The sequence below is a fragment of the Austrofundulus limnaeus genome, unplaced genomic scaffold (genome assembly GCF_001266775.1).
Source record: "Austrofundulus limnaeus strain Quisiro unplaced genomic scaffold, Austrofundulus_limnaeus-1.0 Scaffold13, whole genome shotgun sequence".
NCBI classification, from domain to species: Eukaryota; Metazoa; Chordata; class Actinopteri; order Cyprinodontiformes; family Rivulidae; genus Austrofundulus; species Austrofundulus limnaeus.
Genome location: NW_013952415.1, coordinates 4,337,727 through 4,354,184, shown reverse-complemented (window position 1 = coordinate 4,354,184; position 16,458 = coordinate 4,337,727). Strand labels below are relative to the sequence as shown.

The window sequence follows — 16,458 nt, the reverse complement described above, 5'->3', positions numbered from 1 at the left end:
ATTAATTAACCTTTCAGACCTTCAGCCTGTCACCTACAGTGAACCAGCTTTCTGGTGCTCTATAGCCTACTATGAACTCAACCAGCGGGTCGGAGAGACGTTCCATGCTTCCCAGCCATCCCTGACTGTCGACGGCTTCACCGACCCTTCCAACTCTGAACGCTTCTGTTTAGGGCTTCTCAGCAACGTTAACAGAAATGCAACAGTTGAAATGACAAGGCGACATATAGGTATATATTTGAATTACAGCTTAATGATCAGTCCTTGTTTTTCTCAGAAGTGTTTTTGTCACCAGGTTTAAGCAATAGCATCTTAATTTATGCTAAACTTAAGGGGCATCAAAGGTGTTAAGCTTAAGAACAATACAGCAACTTTTTTAAATAGTACTTTATTTTTTATTTTTTTTTATCTTCCTGTTTTTGCTTAAACCCTGTAGGTCGTGGCGTTAGGTTGTATTACATCGGTGGGGAGGTTTTTGCCGAGTGCCTCAGCGACAGTGCCATTTTTGTCCAGAGTCCCAACTGCAACCAACGATATGGCTGGCACCCAGCCACTGTCTGCAAGATTCCACCAGGTTTGTATGCATAAATAATATATTTTTTAAAATAATCATGTGTTTATTGTTTAAAATGAAATTTCAGTCTGTCCTCAAACACTGTGCAGTGGCTTGGCTATCAGTATGAGAATCAAAAGTTATCACCAATGTGTAAAACTTGATGACTTTAGTTACACTAGCTGCATTTCCATTGACCATGAAAATGTGCAAATTAAAATTTCGAAAATAAATTTGCTCAATGAAAACTCTTCAGTTTCGAAAAAAATTATGCTTTTCGACTAAATGGTTTTGCGCTAGGAAGAGGTGTTTTTTCGGCCGTATCGAAATTGGTGTATTTCGCAAAGCTACAATGGAAACACTTTTTTCGCATCACGGGAGTCAGGTGATCAAGAACCGGCTGTTTCTACCGGCGAAAAAGACGAAGAAGATAACAGAAAGTAAAAGTAGTAGTGAAATCACCAAAGTAGTAAACTCACCGAATACATTTTCCCAAAAACGCAGCATACGTAGCCACTCCCAAGTATAAGGGGCTTGATTTGATTTGATTTGATTTGATTTGATTTATTGATTTAACAGGAAAAGATTACTAAAAATCAAGCCTGACTCAGCATAATTGCTGTTTTACAGCAGGTTCCTGTTCTGCAGCACATAAAACACTCAGAAATACAGCATCACAATCACATCATTAAACACCATAGACACAAAGACAAACAAGCATACCAAATTTCAGGAAGGCAGCATTTGCAAAATAGGAYGTCTAAATATGAGCACAACAATAAGTGTCCAGCAGATGGCAGACAAGATTCTTCTTAAAGGGCTGTAGTTTTGAAACGGACTTTATGTTTTGAGGAATGTCATTCCATGCTTTAGTATGAACATAGAAGAAAGACCTCTGGCCGTAACTGTTTTTAAAAGTTGATAATGTCAGTTGTCCTTTTGTAACAGATCTAGTTGAATGACCACTTCCAGAATTTGATTTGGGCAACAATGCACAGAGAGTTCCATTATTGATGGAATAAAATATTCATTAAATAAGTTAGCAATTTTTTCATGATCAGAAACAAGAAGTCCATTTACTGAGATTTGTGAATTGTTATTAAATGTTTTATTGTTACTTTCACCTGTCACTGACTTAATCGTTTCCCATAATATTTTTGGATTCTTACTGGCTGAARTAATTTGGTTTTTAAAATGTTGTTTGGCTTTGCGTAATTCAGCAACACATTTATTTCGGTAACTGTTTAAACGAGACCGATTTTCAGAAGTTTTTGATATTCTATAAGTTTTCATTGAAGAAGCTTTCAACTTTAGGAGATGTATTATAGAGGCATTCAACCGTGGAATTTTATTTTTCCGGACTGGAACTTTACAAGTTGAAATATATATTTTCCTGTATTGTCTCCAACTTATAAAAATTTGACAAAATGCGATTTGGATTTGACAGAGAAATACCCTCATTCCAGTTTGTATTCTCAGTCTCTGCATGAAACATGGGTAACTTTGATTTTGGAATCCTTTTAATGAAATTATGCACATGACCCTTAGGTTTCTTAAGGTTTTTTCTAATGACATAAATAAGTGAATGATCCGAGATTGAAGTATTTATAACTCCAGATATGCCAGATATGGAGGATTGATTTGTGAAAATAAGATCCAAAATGGAATTGCATGTCTTGCCAAATCTTGTTGGTACTTTAATTAACTGTTGAAGCCCTAAATTTATAGACATTGCTTTAAAGCCTTTGGAAGTTTTATCAGCCCAATTCATATTGATATCACCAAGAATCACAAACTCTTTTGATTTTATGCCTTTTATAATGTCAGTGAGCTGCGCTAAATATTTAGTTGAATTAACACTTGGAGGTTTATATGTAACAACAACCGTTACTGAAAGGTGATTTGTAAGCTTGATTTCTAATTGCAGAGAYTCAGACTCAGTTGACAATTCTATTATAGAATGTGAGTATTTCTTGTGAACATAAACTGCAACACCACCTCCAAGCCTATCAGTATGGTCTCTACGATACAATGAATAATTTTCAACTGAAAGAAACAAATTTGGTATAGCAGGAGTCAGCCATGATTCTGATATAGCCATAACATGTGCTTGTGTCTGAGCAAGTATTAATTTGAATTCATCCAGTTTAGGTACAAGACTTCTCATATTTAAATGACAGATTTAAATTTGAGAAGTCACTCGAAAGCCTGGAAAAGACGCCGATGTCTCCTTTGATGGCTGATGATGAGCGCTAGTGTCGCGGTAGCAATATGCTATGTGTATCCATCCATTGCCGCCATGTTTGTAATGACTTATTGCGAGAACAAACGTATTCACGTGTGACTTTTAATAGCATTTCTTACTTAATGGAAACACTGCAATTGCGAAACTGTTTTTTTGACATTAACAGAATATCGACAAAGTTTTGCGCACATTTGCAATGGAAACGCAGCTACAATTACTCACCTGTACAATGAAAACAAGTCTGATTTGAAATGCAAAACGTGCCTTTTTTTCATCAATATCTATCTTTACATCTGTCACAGGGCCACATAAGAGACAAACAAGACAATCATTCACACTCTCACTCACATTTGGGGACAATTTCCAATTAACTAAACATGCACGTTTTTGGTCTGTGGGAGAAAATGTCAAGAGGTGATCCAATAACCTTCTCGCTAAAGGCCCTGTCACACTATAACGTTTCAGACAACTTATGCCAACTTATGAAAATGTACAAACATCTACATTGAAAATGGAAATTAACAAATCAATTGGAAGCCTCTTTTAGGCATGTACATACTGTAATGCTAAAAAATTGATCAAATGACTTTTATTAGCGATTTAGACATATACAAATGTTAAGTTGGCATAAGTTGTCTAAAACGTTATAGTGTTGACAGGGTCCTAAGAGGCGATGGCTCTAAACACTGCACCGCCCCCTTTTCCCCCCAGCTGATACAAATAAAGCAAAGCTTGAAAAAAAGCCACATAGAGCCTCCACAATGTGACAGTATTTATCACACGCTCGCCCACTCGCTGACTCATCTGTACCCATGTGAATTTGAACATTGAATTCTTGGCCAAACGGGCTGTGTGAACAGTATCATTACGGAGGTACAGAATAGCACAGAAACTAAACACAAGGATCTTACTGACGTAAATGGTTAGGGCTTGTAAGCCTTCTGGAGAATGACTGCTGACAGTACACCCACTGTTCACAATGCTTCTGCTTTTTTTAAATTGTCTGTTTAAAGTAAATTCAACAATTCCGAAGTTCCATGTTGTGTATAGAAAAACGATCGTAACATAATTTATTGCTTTATTTTCACTCACAAACTGGTAGAAGATGCTGTATATTATCTATGCTTTACAGCTTTCTTTTTCTTTTTCTAGGCTGTAATTTGAAGATTTTTAACAACCAGGAGTTTGCAGCACTGCTGGCCCAGTCAGTAAATCAGGGGTTTGAGGCAGTGTACCAACTAACCAGAATGTGCACAATCAGAATGAGCTTCGTCAAGGGCTGGGGAGCAGAGTACAGGTTTGTTACTCTCTGTAAACACATGGCTCTCTTGTTCTGCTATCCAAAACAATTAGGCTTTTAGGGTCCCTGTCAGATCAGAGTGTTGCACAGTAAAGTTTACTGACAAAGGCTCACAGTACTCTGAAGTGAATATATATTTGCTGTTCCATCGGTTAGGTTTTCGTTTTATTATACTTCAAGWTATTGTTAAATGTTTTTTCATTCATGTGCTTATGGGAAATACTAAAGCTATAAAATATACATTTAAATCTTTACCCTGCTTCTCTTTTTTGGTACAGAAAGGGAGCTTTTAAAGTCAACTTTTCATGCTATGTCGAAAGAAAATAGTTGCGCAGGGAAGTGGGAGATAGTGTATAAAAATAATTAGGGGTGCACCAATTGCAGCTTTCTGACCGATTATTAAAGTCTGACCTGCCGATTACGATTTTGGCAGATACTGATATCTTTTTTATTATTTCTTTTTTTAATAACTGACACTGTCAGATGTTATAAGGTCACAATACAACGTTCCAATGTTATTTTACTGAAATACTTTGAACAATACCCTTTTAACAAACTTGTATTAACTGGACATTAGGTAGTGCTCACAGCAGAGCAAAAAGGGACAGTTGCTGATTTTTCAGACCTTTTGTGGAGGTAAAAAAGCCGATCTTTTCCACCGATCTTATCTAAGGATCGGCCGATCTCAGGTCTCTCAAAATTAAGGAAATCGGCACCGATAAAATAAGAGTTGAATTTTTTTTTATCCATGTCGTCTTTGTACATTCCTAATTTAAAGCGGACATTGGATGAAAATGTTGAGAGAGATTGCTGGAGAAGAGGGAAGCACACTAATGAGTACTGAACACTTAAATTTTTACTTAATGTCTTTTTTTTCATGAAACAAAAAAACAGATGTGTTCATTCCACTACATACATGTGCGTTTCATCAGCCAAAAATTATAAAATAGATTAAATTTCCCTTGATTTTGCAAGACGTACATCAGAAAGTGTATGAAACTTAATGTGTTTTTTTCTTTAACTGTTATCCCTTTTATTCAAAGACATTTTATAATATAAAACAATTACTAATCTGCTTTTGTAGCTTATGTATGATCAGATCTACACTCTATAGTCTGGTTATTTTCCGTGCATGTCTTTGATCATCCAACAAACATCTGTTTTTCTAGTTTTGTGTTGTTCTTTGCCAACCCATTAACCAAACTGTTTGTGAGATTTGACTTGTCCTCAAAGGTCAGAGTCACGATGCTGCAGTAAGACTGTTTAGTTTGTACTCATTTTCTCTGAAGCCAAGGCCAGACCACTGAGCCTTTCAGTGTATTTGATCATCTGGTCAGACCTTGAGTTTGTGAATTTCCATTCTCTTCTGAAAGAACACTGGTTTGCCACATATTTAACTAAACATACCATATTTTTCTTTGGTTAGTTTCTATTAAAACAAGTATCGGCTGAAATAACTCATGCCAGTTTTTAGAAATTCTTCTGAATCTGACATTTGTTTRATAAAGTCACATGTTCTGCGTATTTATGCTACAACAGAGCCGAGATTTATTTTCCCCTCATGTTTTTGTTGTCTTTAATTCTTCCAGACGTCAGACGGTCACCAGCACTCCCTGTTGGATTGAGTTGCATCTCAACGGCCCCCTCCAGTGGTTGGATAAAGTGCTGACCCAAATGGGTTCCCCCTCGGTGCGCTGCTCTAGCATGTCCTAAACAGTTTTCATGCAAAGTCAAGGCTGACATTTCACAACAGTTTGTCCTGAAGGAGACCACCATTCAGTCTTAAATAATGTACTAACAACTTTAAAAAGAAGAAGCAAAGAACAAAAAAAAATTATACAAATGGACCTAGAAGGAAACAGAATGGCATCTCAGACAACGGTGGAATGTCAAAGATGTCATCAGTGGTTCGGTTTGGTCAATATCTGGTTGAGGTTCTAAAGCTCCTCAACATAATAACTGAAGTGTACCTGCAATATTAATAACAGAAGTGAAGGGGAGTGATGTCATAACAAACCAGTCAACATCTGGGCTCCAATCAAGAAGCCTGAAGCAGGACGGAGCCTTCCTGTCCTCAGGGTCACCGTCATAGTTTTGGGGATCAAGCATTAGACCTAGAAATTGTATTACCAGTCTGCCCAACCACTAGTTCAGCTTGACTTGTCACTGTTTTTACTGCGGCACAGCTTCGATTTGGTGTGAATGTTTGTTTTTACACGAGGATGACCAACTACTGCCACTCCAGCTTTATGTTGAACCAAAGTCAACTTCACACCTGGGCATGACTTTTTATTTTTTTAGCTTCTGGCTTTGGAGACCTTCTTCTCTTTTCTGTTTTATCCCATCCCATGACGTGTTGATGTGATGGTTTGCCCTAGAATGCATTTTTTAGATTTTATTGGGGGRAAAAAAACAAAACTGTAATAGCCCTTGTTGCCATTATCTCATGTACTCACAAACTTATTGTTTAGATATAAAAGAACATGTCCTCTCCATAAGTTGGAGTACATAATGGCTAAAATAAACTATATTTTGTACTCATCTGCAATTTCATTTTTTTTCTGGCATAGACAACTAACAGATGAGACAAAAAATAGTGTGCATATTACACATCAATTGCTTTTTTTTAACATTAGGGAGCAAGCCAAAGTTGTGTCCCTCTTACACTCCTCTTTAGAACAGGAGCCTTGTGTAGAACCTGGAAGTGAAGCGAATTAGAGCAACACTCAAAGCTTCAGCTTCACCTCCTTCTGTCTGACAGACGGTAGGAACAACTTCTCGCAGAGATTCCACATTTGTTTAAAATGCACAAATCTCTTGGAACTGATGCAGTTTTCCAGATATAGACATTTTTATCAAGATGAAAAGTCCTACATTGTTGGACTTTAATTATAAAATAGCTTCTATACTAGACTTGCACTGCCCCAATTTATGCACCCTTAAGAAAGTTGCCTTCGATGTCAAGTACAATATGCTCAGAATTGTGCAGACAGGATCGTGGAAAAGCCCATTTGAAGTAAACAATTTTCTCCTTTCCATTTTAAGATTAGCATCCTAATCTGTTTTATTAAAGTGTCTGCGTTTATTTGATTTTAATGAAATGTTTGATCTAAAAACTAGCTTTTATTTGGTATTTTAGAGTAAAGTATTCAAGCTTTAAGTGTTCCACAAGCTAGTTATGCTACTCATTTAGTATTTTCTTTACGAAAGGTTTTAGCTACTTTTTTTACCTGTATTTTTATATATAAATATATTTAAAATCTCAAAAAGCTTTCTTTTTTTCAAGTTATGTTTTTGTTTCTGTTGGAAATGCTTACAGCTTGATGATGACTTGTGGTTTGTATGTAGCATGGGATTTACCAATTCCTTAGAACTCACCACTGAGAACATGTATAACTGCACTATGGCTGGGTTGCTTTCCTCATTTTCATCTTCAGAGTTTCAGAACCCAATTTGGCTAGCTAAATTTTAGAACATGCAAGGCAATTTTGAATTATACCAAGTAATTATATTTAAAAAAAAGAAAAGAAAATTGTTTTGACCAATTTTTCCAAATGTGAGGGTTTGACCAAAGAGTGAATGAATGCATGCTTGTGATTTTATTAGCTCAAGCTTTCATTTTAAATGTTGGGTGTATACTTTCAAGATTGAGGAACAACGGTATTAATTACCAGTAACATATCCCAAAAGACTGGAGGTATTGTTTTTTTTTGGTTTTGATAAAAGAATACGATCTAGCAGCTGCAATACAGAGCTGATTTTTTTTTTTTTTTTTTTTTTTGTATCTCGGCAGTTAGTAATTCAGAAAGCTTTGACACTGGAGAGTCCGTTGGAATTCTGTTTTACTTTAATACATCATTACTTTTTCCAGTAAAAAAAAAAAAAATCACCAATTCCAGCATTGCAGCTGTTTTGTAAATCATTGTGCACTGTAAATTTATCGTGAGTTGTTGGTATTACGCTCACATCCCRTTTGAGCCTCTCACACCGAAGTATTTTATTTTTGCTCAACGTTAATACACAGACAGAATATTCAGAGGAAGATAAATCACTTTACACTATTCATATTCTTGCCACAGTCGTTTTGGCTCATACTATCACATTCCAGATGTCCTGTTTTGCTTTTTTAAAACTTTTTTTTTTAGTGTGCATGTAAACCCTTCACTTTTTTAAAACTTTATTTTTTTTTCTTGCAAAAAAATGTACATTAAATATTCGACCAGCAACAAAATGATGTTTCAATGAAGGTTTAGTTCAGCATCCTGCAGAAAATAGAATTTACCTGAAAGTACACACCTGACCGATGACATCATCTTCTATGAAGTGAGATGCAAAGAAAGATTTGCACGAATAAAAACTCAGAACAGTTGTTTAAGTATGGCCTGTCTGTTGGTGTTGATCACGTTTTAATGCATCAAGATCAATCCAAATTGTTCATCTTCATAAAAAAAACTGGATACTGGTTACTCATTTTATATCTATATGATGGTTTCTGTTTTTCTATGTTTGTGTTTTTGTTGGTCTAGCCTTTGCGTTACAAGCTGAAATTAAAATGTATTTTTTTAAGGTTGTCATTGATGACCATACTTGTTCTATGCATTGAAATACAATTGTTTGGACTTTATACTCGAAAACGATTATCAAAAAATGTGCTTTGTTTTTCTGATTGAAAGACATTTTTCCCCTCTTTTTGTATATTACCAGGACCCAGCAAACACCTGAGCGCATATATATATATATATATATATATATATATATAGTTTTTCTTTGAGAGCTACTTTGACTGGACCATTCAGAGGGACGCTGGAACCAAATGAGGTTTTGTGAAGGACGCTTTAACACATTCTGAGGTCCGCATTCCTACATACAGATCATGTTGTATTTCTTATTGTGATGACAATTGTGTATTCCAGAATAAGCCTCTTTCTGGTGCATTTCTGTGAAACTGGCTTCTAGTTTCTGGAGAACGTGGAGTTCCTACATGTCACTTGTGATGTATTATAGCTGTACTTTTTAATACGTTTTCCATACATGCTGTTCCCTCTGCTTGCTATAAACAGCAGATTCACTCAAACTCAGCCTTGTTAGAATTTATGTATTCTTCAAACACTGATCTTCATCAGCTTTCCAACCTATCCTACATTTACAACTTCTTACAGTGTACACTAATAAAGCTGTTTTGCTTCAATCGAAAATCGTCTTTTTTTGTGTTGATGTTGGTGATTGTCATTTTTACTTACTGCAGTTTACCACTGCACTCGGAAAGGACAGTGTTATGTCCTCGTGGTTTAACAAATTCAGCTGTACACTATTGAGTTAGACACAAATCGTATCAAGTCGGGTTAGCACTTTGTATTACAACTCTAATATGGTTATGGGGGTTAATAAACAAAATGACATATTGTAATTACCAAAGTTTAAAATGTTATATCAATGTAATATACATTTTTAAGAACTGAAAGTGGCATTTACCTAATGTCAATATTGGAAAGTATTAATACGTGTTACTGTCCTATGGTAAAAAATAAAATAAAATGATAGTTAAAAAAGTGTCCTTTCTAAACATTGTTTTGTTTGAAGGTAATACTGTGGAAGTTTCCTGATGCATCTCAGTAATCCAGGTAAAAAATCAAAGAAAAAAAAATGTATAGGTCTTCTGGACGGGTTCTTCTCTAATGAAACGTTTCGTCTCTTCTCCAAGAGACTTCTTCAGTCAGAGTTTCAGACAAAATTCAAGCTTTTAAGCACTGCCTCCATGTGACATACATCACATGGCTATCGTTCACACTTAATTAACACCTGTTGTTAACAGGGGGTGGAGTGATACTGGCAATAGCAGCGCTGTAGGAGGGGGACAACTGAAAACGGAGGCCTCCACCTCTGTTTAATGATGGACGGTCTTTCTTCACAAAAATGGCTTCTTTTACTCCTCTCTCCAGAAGCCATTTTTGTGAAGAAAGACCGTCCATCATTAAACAGAGGTGGAGGCCTCCGTTTTCAGTTGTCCCCCTCCTACAGCGCGGCTATTGCCAGTATCACTCCACCCCCTGTTAACAATAGGTGTTAATTAGGTGTCAACGATAGCCATGTGATGTGAGTATCAGTCACATGGAGGMAGRGCTTAAARGCCTGAATTTTGCCTGAAACTCTCAGACTGAAGAAGTCTCTTGGAGGAGAGACGAAACGTTTCATTAGAGAAGAACCCGTCCAGAAGACCTATACAATTTTTTTTCTTTTTGACTGTGGAAGTTGGACAAATTGATTGTATATAATCAATCAATATATGTATATATAAATTATATTATCTATATTGTTTTATACAGTATGTAGTCTGCTTTATTTGCCTTTTGAAGAGGCATAAAKGCAGCCTTTGTTTATGGTAATTCAGCGAGAGGCTACAAAGTGGTCCAGAACCTCAAGGTGCTTTAATTAGTTCTAACAAGGAACAGGTGTGCTAGGCAGAAAGCTACAGTTGGTGTTTAGAATTCAACTGAAATAAAAAAAAAAAATGAGTATTGTTCCTGAATTTATTTATTTATTTTTCTTTTAGTCAGCTTTTTAATTAGACAGTAGCCTATTTGGGTCCCATGTTGCTGGCTACAGAACAAAAGGTAAGCTGTGGGTTAGCATACATCTTTGATTTTGACAGGTTTAGTGTAGCTCTGCTGATTTACATTCTCTCGCCTAAATAAGTTTTTAGCTCAGCCTAGCACTGCATTTTGTTTTTCCAAAACAAGACCTGAGGTATTTTTGCTAATTTAAACAAGCTAGTACACGGCAAAACAATTTGCATACATAAATTATATAGATGTAAAACAATCAAAAAACATTTTAACACTTTCACTTTTAAATCAAAAATGATTTATTGTAATGTAGACAGAACAGACACTGAGATTACTGTTTTCAGCCGCTAGAGGGCACTAAAAGCAAACAAATGGAAGATCTGTGTTTTACTGGTTTGGCASTGAGATATTTTGAAGTCTGACTGAATTTATCCATGCTTGTATTAATTTAGAAACCTCTATGTGGAGCTGATTGTTACACTTACATTGTGTGTTCCTGAAATTTAAAATAAAACAAAAAAAGGGATTGGTTTTGTTCAAATATAGAGTTGTTAAGTGTGATACATAGGATGTCTGTGCTTTTGATTTCATGTTTACATATTTGCTTTAGCTTTACATATTCACCTGATAGACTCACAAAGGTATACACTCAAAATGCTGAGATAATAAAGAACCCCCCCACCCCACCCCCCCAAAAAAAATAACTTTATTTATCCTTTTTGTGTTTTGGGCTGTTATCACGTGGAGTCTTCAAGCTCAAGTTTTTTTTTTTTTTCCCTTTTTGTCTTTTTAATACGGAGCTCTCCTGAGATACAACGCCTTAGAGATTAAAATACAATATGAGCATTGTTTAAAGATTTTTAACTTTTGCTTTCTTCACTCCAACAAAACCAATGCATGTGCATGCAGCTGTGCACAGACTTTTAAAGTTTTTTTTTAATGTGCTGGAGTGAGTAGTCCTTTTACTCCAGCCGCTCCATTACCAGAGCATCATTAGGCATTTGTTGATGCTACCCRGCCTTCCTTAAGGTTTGGCCTTGGAGTTTATCCAGTCCCCTGAGTCCTATCACCATGCAGACCAGTATAACATTTCACAAACTAGTTAAAACCATATCTCGAATTTACCTAAACTTTCTGGAAGGGTGCTGGGAGTCATTTTGAATTTGTTGCAACAGATTGTTAAAACAACATGTAGACCAACTATGAGGTAGCAACAAAAGTGTTAACCTTAAAGCAGAAAAATAAACACAGCATTGATTCATATTGGTTTATGTCTACCTGTTTTATGTTTTTGACCACTGTTTATTTAATGAAGTGGTTATTTTTTTTATGAAAACAGTGAATTTCTCCCTGCCAGTGCACCATCTTTAAATGTGACAATGCAGGTCATGGCATACAACCTGTGTGCTGACCCCAGACTGTCATCTATCATTAATGKGACTTTTGTGTGCGCCATGTTTGTTTCTTTATTCTCTCTGACATTCCACAGYGAGGTTCATTAACCGATCTTCTAGTTTACCTGCCTGACCCTTTAGTTTTTAACCTTGGACGCTGTGCTTGAACTGTGTGCTCCACTCTCTGATGTTTCTGTCCAGAACAAGGGTCAGTAAGTTGTGTTTCGGAGATATGGGTGTGCATAAACCTTCTTTATGCCTTGCATTGTGTGTGTGTGTGCACGTGTGTTTTCAAGCCACAAGAACTGAAGGAGGGTATAAGTTAAGTCAACTAATTAAGACTGGCTCCTGACTTATTGCTGACCCCGGGGACATAACAATGCACCATCTAAAAGCCTTTGTACCAGAGGCCTCTTGGCCACACTCGAGTGTTGGATATCCTGTGTGTGGGTTTTGGCTGACTGGTAGTGCGGGGCTGCCTTGATCCAGTAACTGGAGCGCAGGGAGAAAAGAAACAAGAGAGCAAAGAGAAAAGGACGGCAAGAGAGCAAAGGAGAATAGAGACGGGGTGTAAGGAAGAAAGTGGCTCTTCACTGAAAGAAAGTAAGAGAGAAGTAGAAGCCTGGCCCATGTAATTAGGTTTAAATGAGTTTTCCACTGACTCGGTGGATCGTGGCAGCACCGGGACAAAGATAGACTGAAGGTTAGGCAGTCATCGAGTCGGATCGGGCATGACATGGTCATAAGACGACAAGGGTACAACCAGGCTGTCAGCCTTGTGTTGTTTTTCTTTAGTATAGACACTGAAAGCATAAATCTAAAACAATAAACTTCACCCTTATTTCTCTTAGAATAAAGACTTTTCCTATCTATAGTTTAAATAGAAGAGAAATATGCATTGAAAGTAAAATAGACTCAGGAAATCTTATAGATTATATCTCTTTTAAAGCTTGTTTACTCTTCTTTAGAAACTTAATTTGTTTCTAGTTCAACGGCCATAGAAGATGGAGCGCACTTGATTTTGCTGGTGAAAATGTGTGTGTGGAGAATCTTTTTTTTTTTTTTTCGTACAGACCAGATTGAAATTTTAGCAAGTTTTAACTGAGTGAAGTTTTCATTTTAATATCATAATCCTTAAATTCTACAGCAGATCTGTAAACATTCATGGCATCAGACATCAAAACCTGTTTTGTTGTGTCGTTTGTTTCGGTGTTTTTGCAGAGTGGGTCATTATTATCTCTTAGAAAATGATCTTCAGTTATTATCAGACTTTTGTAAATTTGTGTTGTTCTTCCACTGTTCATAAATAAGCAGCAGCACATCAGCTCACAGCACTGATGGGTCACAGCAAGAAGGTTCTGGGTTCAATTCCCAGTTTGGGGTCTTTTTATGTGGAGTTTGTATGTTCTACTTGTGTTTGCATGGGTTTCCTCTCACAGACCAAAAACATGCACATTCGGTTGTCTTCAGACCCAGGCCCGGGGCCCCCTTGCAAAATGGATTTGTCTGGTTAAATAAAAGTAATAAAATCATATGTTTGTTCTTAGCTTTGAATAAATCAATTTAAAATNTTGAATAAATCTATTTAAAATATAGCATTCATTTTATTTATTTATTTTATTTTCCAATTAGCTCAAATAATTCAACCAACAATTTTCCATTAGGCTAAAACGTCAAAAAAAATGTTGAGTTCAAAAGGTCACAAAAYAACCACAATGATCATCTGATTGATTTTATTATAGTTCTTTTCTCTTTGTCATTTACTTTTTCAGTTCACTATAGGTAATAAATATGCACCAAACAACCTTTTAAAACTTTACGTTTGTAATTTTTACATCACAGTTCTTTCATTCGTCAGAAAGACTTGTACAGAGCAGGAAAATAATCGACTAATAGCAAAACTGGCATTTCTTCAATGTCATCAAGTCAAACCCAAACCTAAGGAAGTGAAAACAGAACCAGGCAAATGTGTTTTAATTATACCTGAACAACAAAATGTCAAAATCTCCACTGTGAAAAAGKTCTGAGAATATTGAACAGGTTTGTGAAACTCAGCTACCTGTAAACATGGGTTTTATGTTAAAGCTAAAATCTATAACTGATTCCACTTTGCATCAAAATGTAGCATTTTAAATCTGATTACCTTTTACATTAGTAAACACTTTAAATTCTAGTCTCGTGAAACATAAACTTAGAAAACTTTATTAAAGCTTGAGCGACAACATTTATGACCACCTATGTGTTTATGATAAAGTTATTCAGAGTCCAAACTGTGGATTAAAAAAAATATAGTTGGATKAAAGAATTAATTTGTCTTTTTTAGTTTGTCGTTTGYTTTACAATCATCTGACTAACTTCASTGTGCTCTTTTTCTCTTTCAGATTAACATTTCTTTCATCTGTCCTCCTCAGTCTTTTTATTGTTCTTGATTAAGTGAGCACTAATACACTCTGTCTTCATGTTGTCACATTACTTCATGGCCATGACATATGAAAGCCCACCCATAAACAAATAAAACTCCAACCATTCTTTTCTTATCATCACACACACACACCTCTGCCCCTCTAATATCCCTCTCCTCCCTCCTCCTCCATGTGCTACATGCTCGGGTGTGTGTGGGGTTATGAAAACAGTTAGGCTTAATAATTGATGTTCTGCATTTCAATCAATTTCAACACAGTGTTAGGCTAATTAAGGTTAGCGCCATCCTCCCAGGGGCTGTGCGCGTGTGAGAGTGTGAGTGAATGAAAAGTGTGTGTGAGGAAGCCTATGTGTGTGTGTGTGTGTGTGTGTTTTCTCTGCTCCTGGGGCTCCATGCTCCATTTTATATCAAAATACATGGGAATTCTCTATTTCAGGAACAAGAGATGAGAGATAGTTGCTCAGTCGTTTCTCTCTCTCTCGATCTCTTGCTTCTTTTCCTTCTGTCTCTCCTGCTCTCTTCTTCCCCTTTTTCTCCCCAGGCAGGGAACTAAATGCAATTAACACAGCTGCTTTACTGCCTGCTAATTATTAACACACACATGAACACTCCCCCGCTCCCCCTCGCTCTCTCTCTCACACACACACACACTTAAAAAAAAAGATTATTTTACGCTGGACTAATTTAAAGTTCATTGACAGATATTCTATTTAATTAAATACAAAAAAAGTACACACTTTAAGAAATGCCAGGTAGACCCGACAAGCTTTTACATTTGGAGGCAATAATTAACCTGTGTTTTTGTGATGGCTCACCAACCTCGTTTTTGTGCATTTATAGTGTGTGTAGTTCCCCCAGACACCTCAAGGTGTGTGTGAGTGTGAAAGTCTGCCTCTTAATGAGTCTTTAAACCCTCAGTGGCAGTATTTAACGTTAACAGGAATAACTAAAAAGTCCAATTAAGAAGCAAAGATAACTTCATGCACAKCAAAATACTCCTCCTATAAGAAAGCATGAGTCCTATTTTCAAAGGCAGCTGAAACTACTTGTAATACTTGAAGGAAAGCCAAGCAAGCACAGGGAGAACATGCAAAAAATCAGTAAAACTGGAAGCAATCATCTCATGGAGAGAAATTCACTCTAAGTTGGTGCTTTTTTAACCAACACTGTCTGTTTACAAAGCATAAGTTCAAAGCTTTTGCTTCAAATGCATTTCCTATTCAAGACCAGTTTTTCCCATATATTGCTCTGAACCACAGTGTCAGCAACTACAATGTGAGTGAAGTGGATTTCAGCCCTGCATCAATGTAATAGGATCGAGAAGTAAGATGATTGGATGTGCACTGTGAAGAACTCATCCTGTACTRCCCTTGTGCTTGAAGAGTGAACAGCAGCCATGTGTCGACTCAAATAATTGAACACCAGGTGTGTTTGTTTAATAAAGGCAGAAGAATGAGTGGAGAGGGGAAAAAAAAGAGAATTAAACTGAAAAGACAAAGTCTTTGATACAACTAAAAGATGAAAGAGAGCAAAAAGAACACAGATCCAGCCCATGTGGATGTGTGTGTTCCTGCATGTGCTGGACTCAGGTGTTAAAGCACATCCCCATTACACTTAGGAGTTGTCAGACATAAGGCAGGAAACACAACGCCACCGTCTTTCCACCTCGTGACCTCGCCTCTTTTCATCTCATTTCATGCTCTTTCACTAAGTTCTTTTGTTCCGTATTAATCCCACTTCCAGCTCTTGCCCCTCTTTGCAGTTTACCTTCATTTAACTGGGAATTCATTACAGGGATTCTGAATAAATTCCAAATTGATTTACTGAAGCAGATATTTACCATGCTTCTGTTTGAGATCATTAAAAAAAAACAGTCATTTTAAATTATATAGATGTGAAAATGTAGCTAATTTAACAATATCTATGGCAGCTGTGAAGGTGTTTGGTTACAAATAATAAATCTTGTTTTAGATAATTGTTT

General features: G+C 36.4%; 2 protein-coding genes across 3 annotated transcripts in view; both read left to right on the top strand.

Annotated features, from left to right (window-relative positions):
• The window catches only part of smad2 (SMAD family member 2), an 18,193-nt gene extending 8,900 nt beyond the window's left edge, over positions 1-9,293 (top strand). For both annotated transcript variants that reach the window (XM_014002508.1, XM_014002507.1), the window contains exons 8-11: positions 18-230; positions 437-574; positions 3,951-4,095; positions 5,688-9,293. In XM_014002508.1, the coding sequence (XP_013857962.1) occupies positions 18-230; positions 437-574; positions 3,951-4,095; positions 5,688-5,811 (620 nt within the window). In that variant the 3' untranslated portion in view covers positions 5,812-9,293. The remainder of the gene's footprint in view (positions 1-17; positions 231-436; positions 575-3,950; positions 4,096-5,687) is intronic.
• Positions 9,294-10,686: 1,393 nt separating this feature from the next.
• Positions 10,687-16,458, top strand: part of skor2 (SKI family transcriptional corepressor 2) — a 92,262-nt gene continuing 86,490 nt past the window's right edge. Inside the window, exon 1 of the mRNA XM_014002506.1 lies at positions 10,687-10,709. The gene's annotated coding sequence lies outside the window, so the exon portion shown is untranslated. The remainder of the gene's footprint in view (positions 10,710-16,458) is intronic.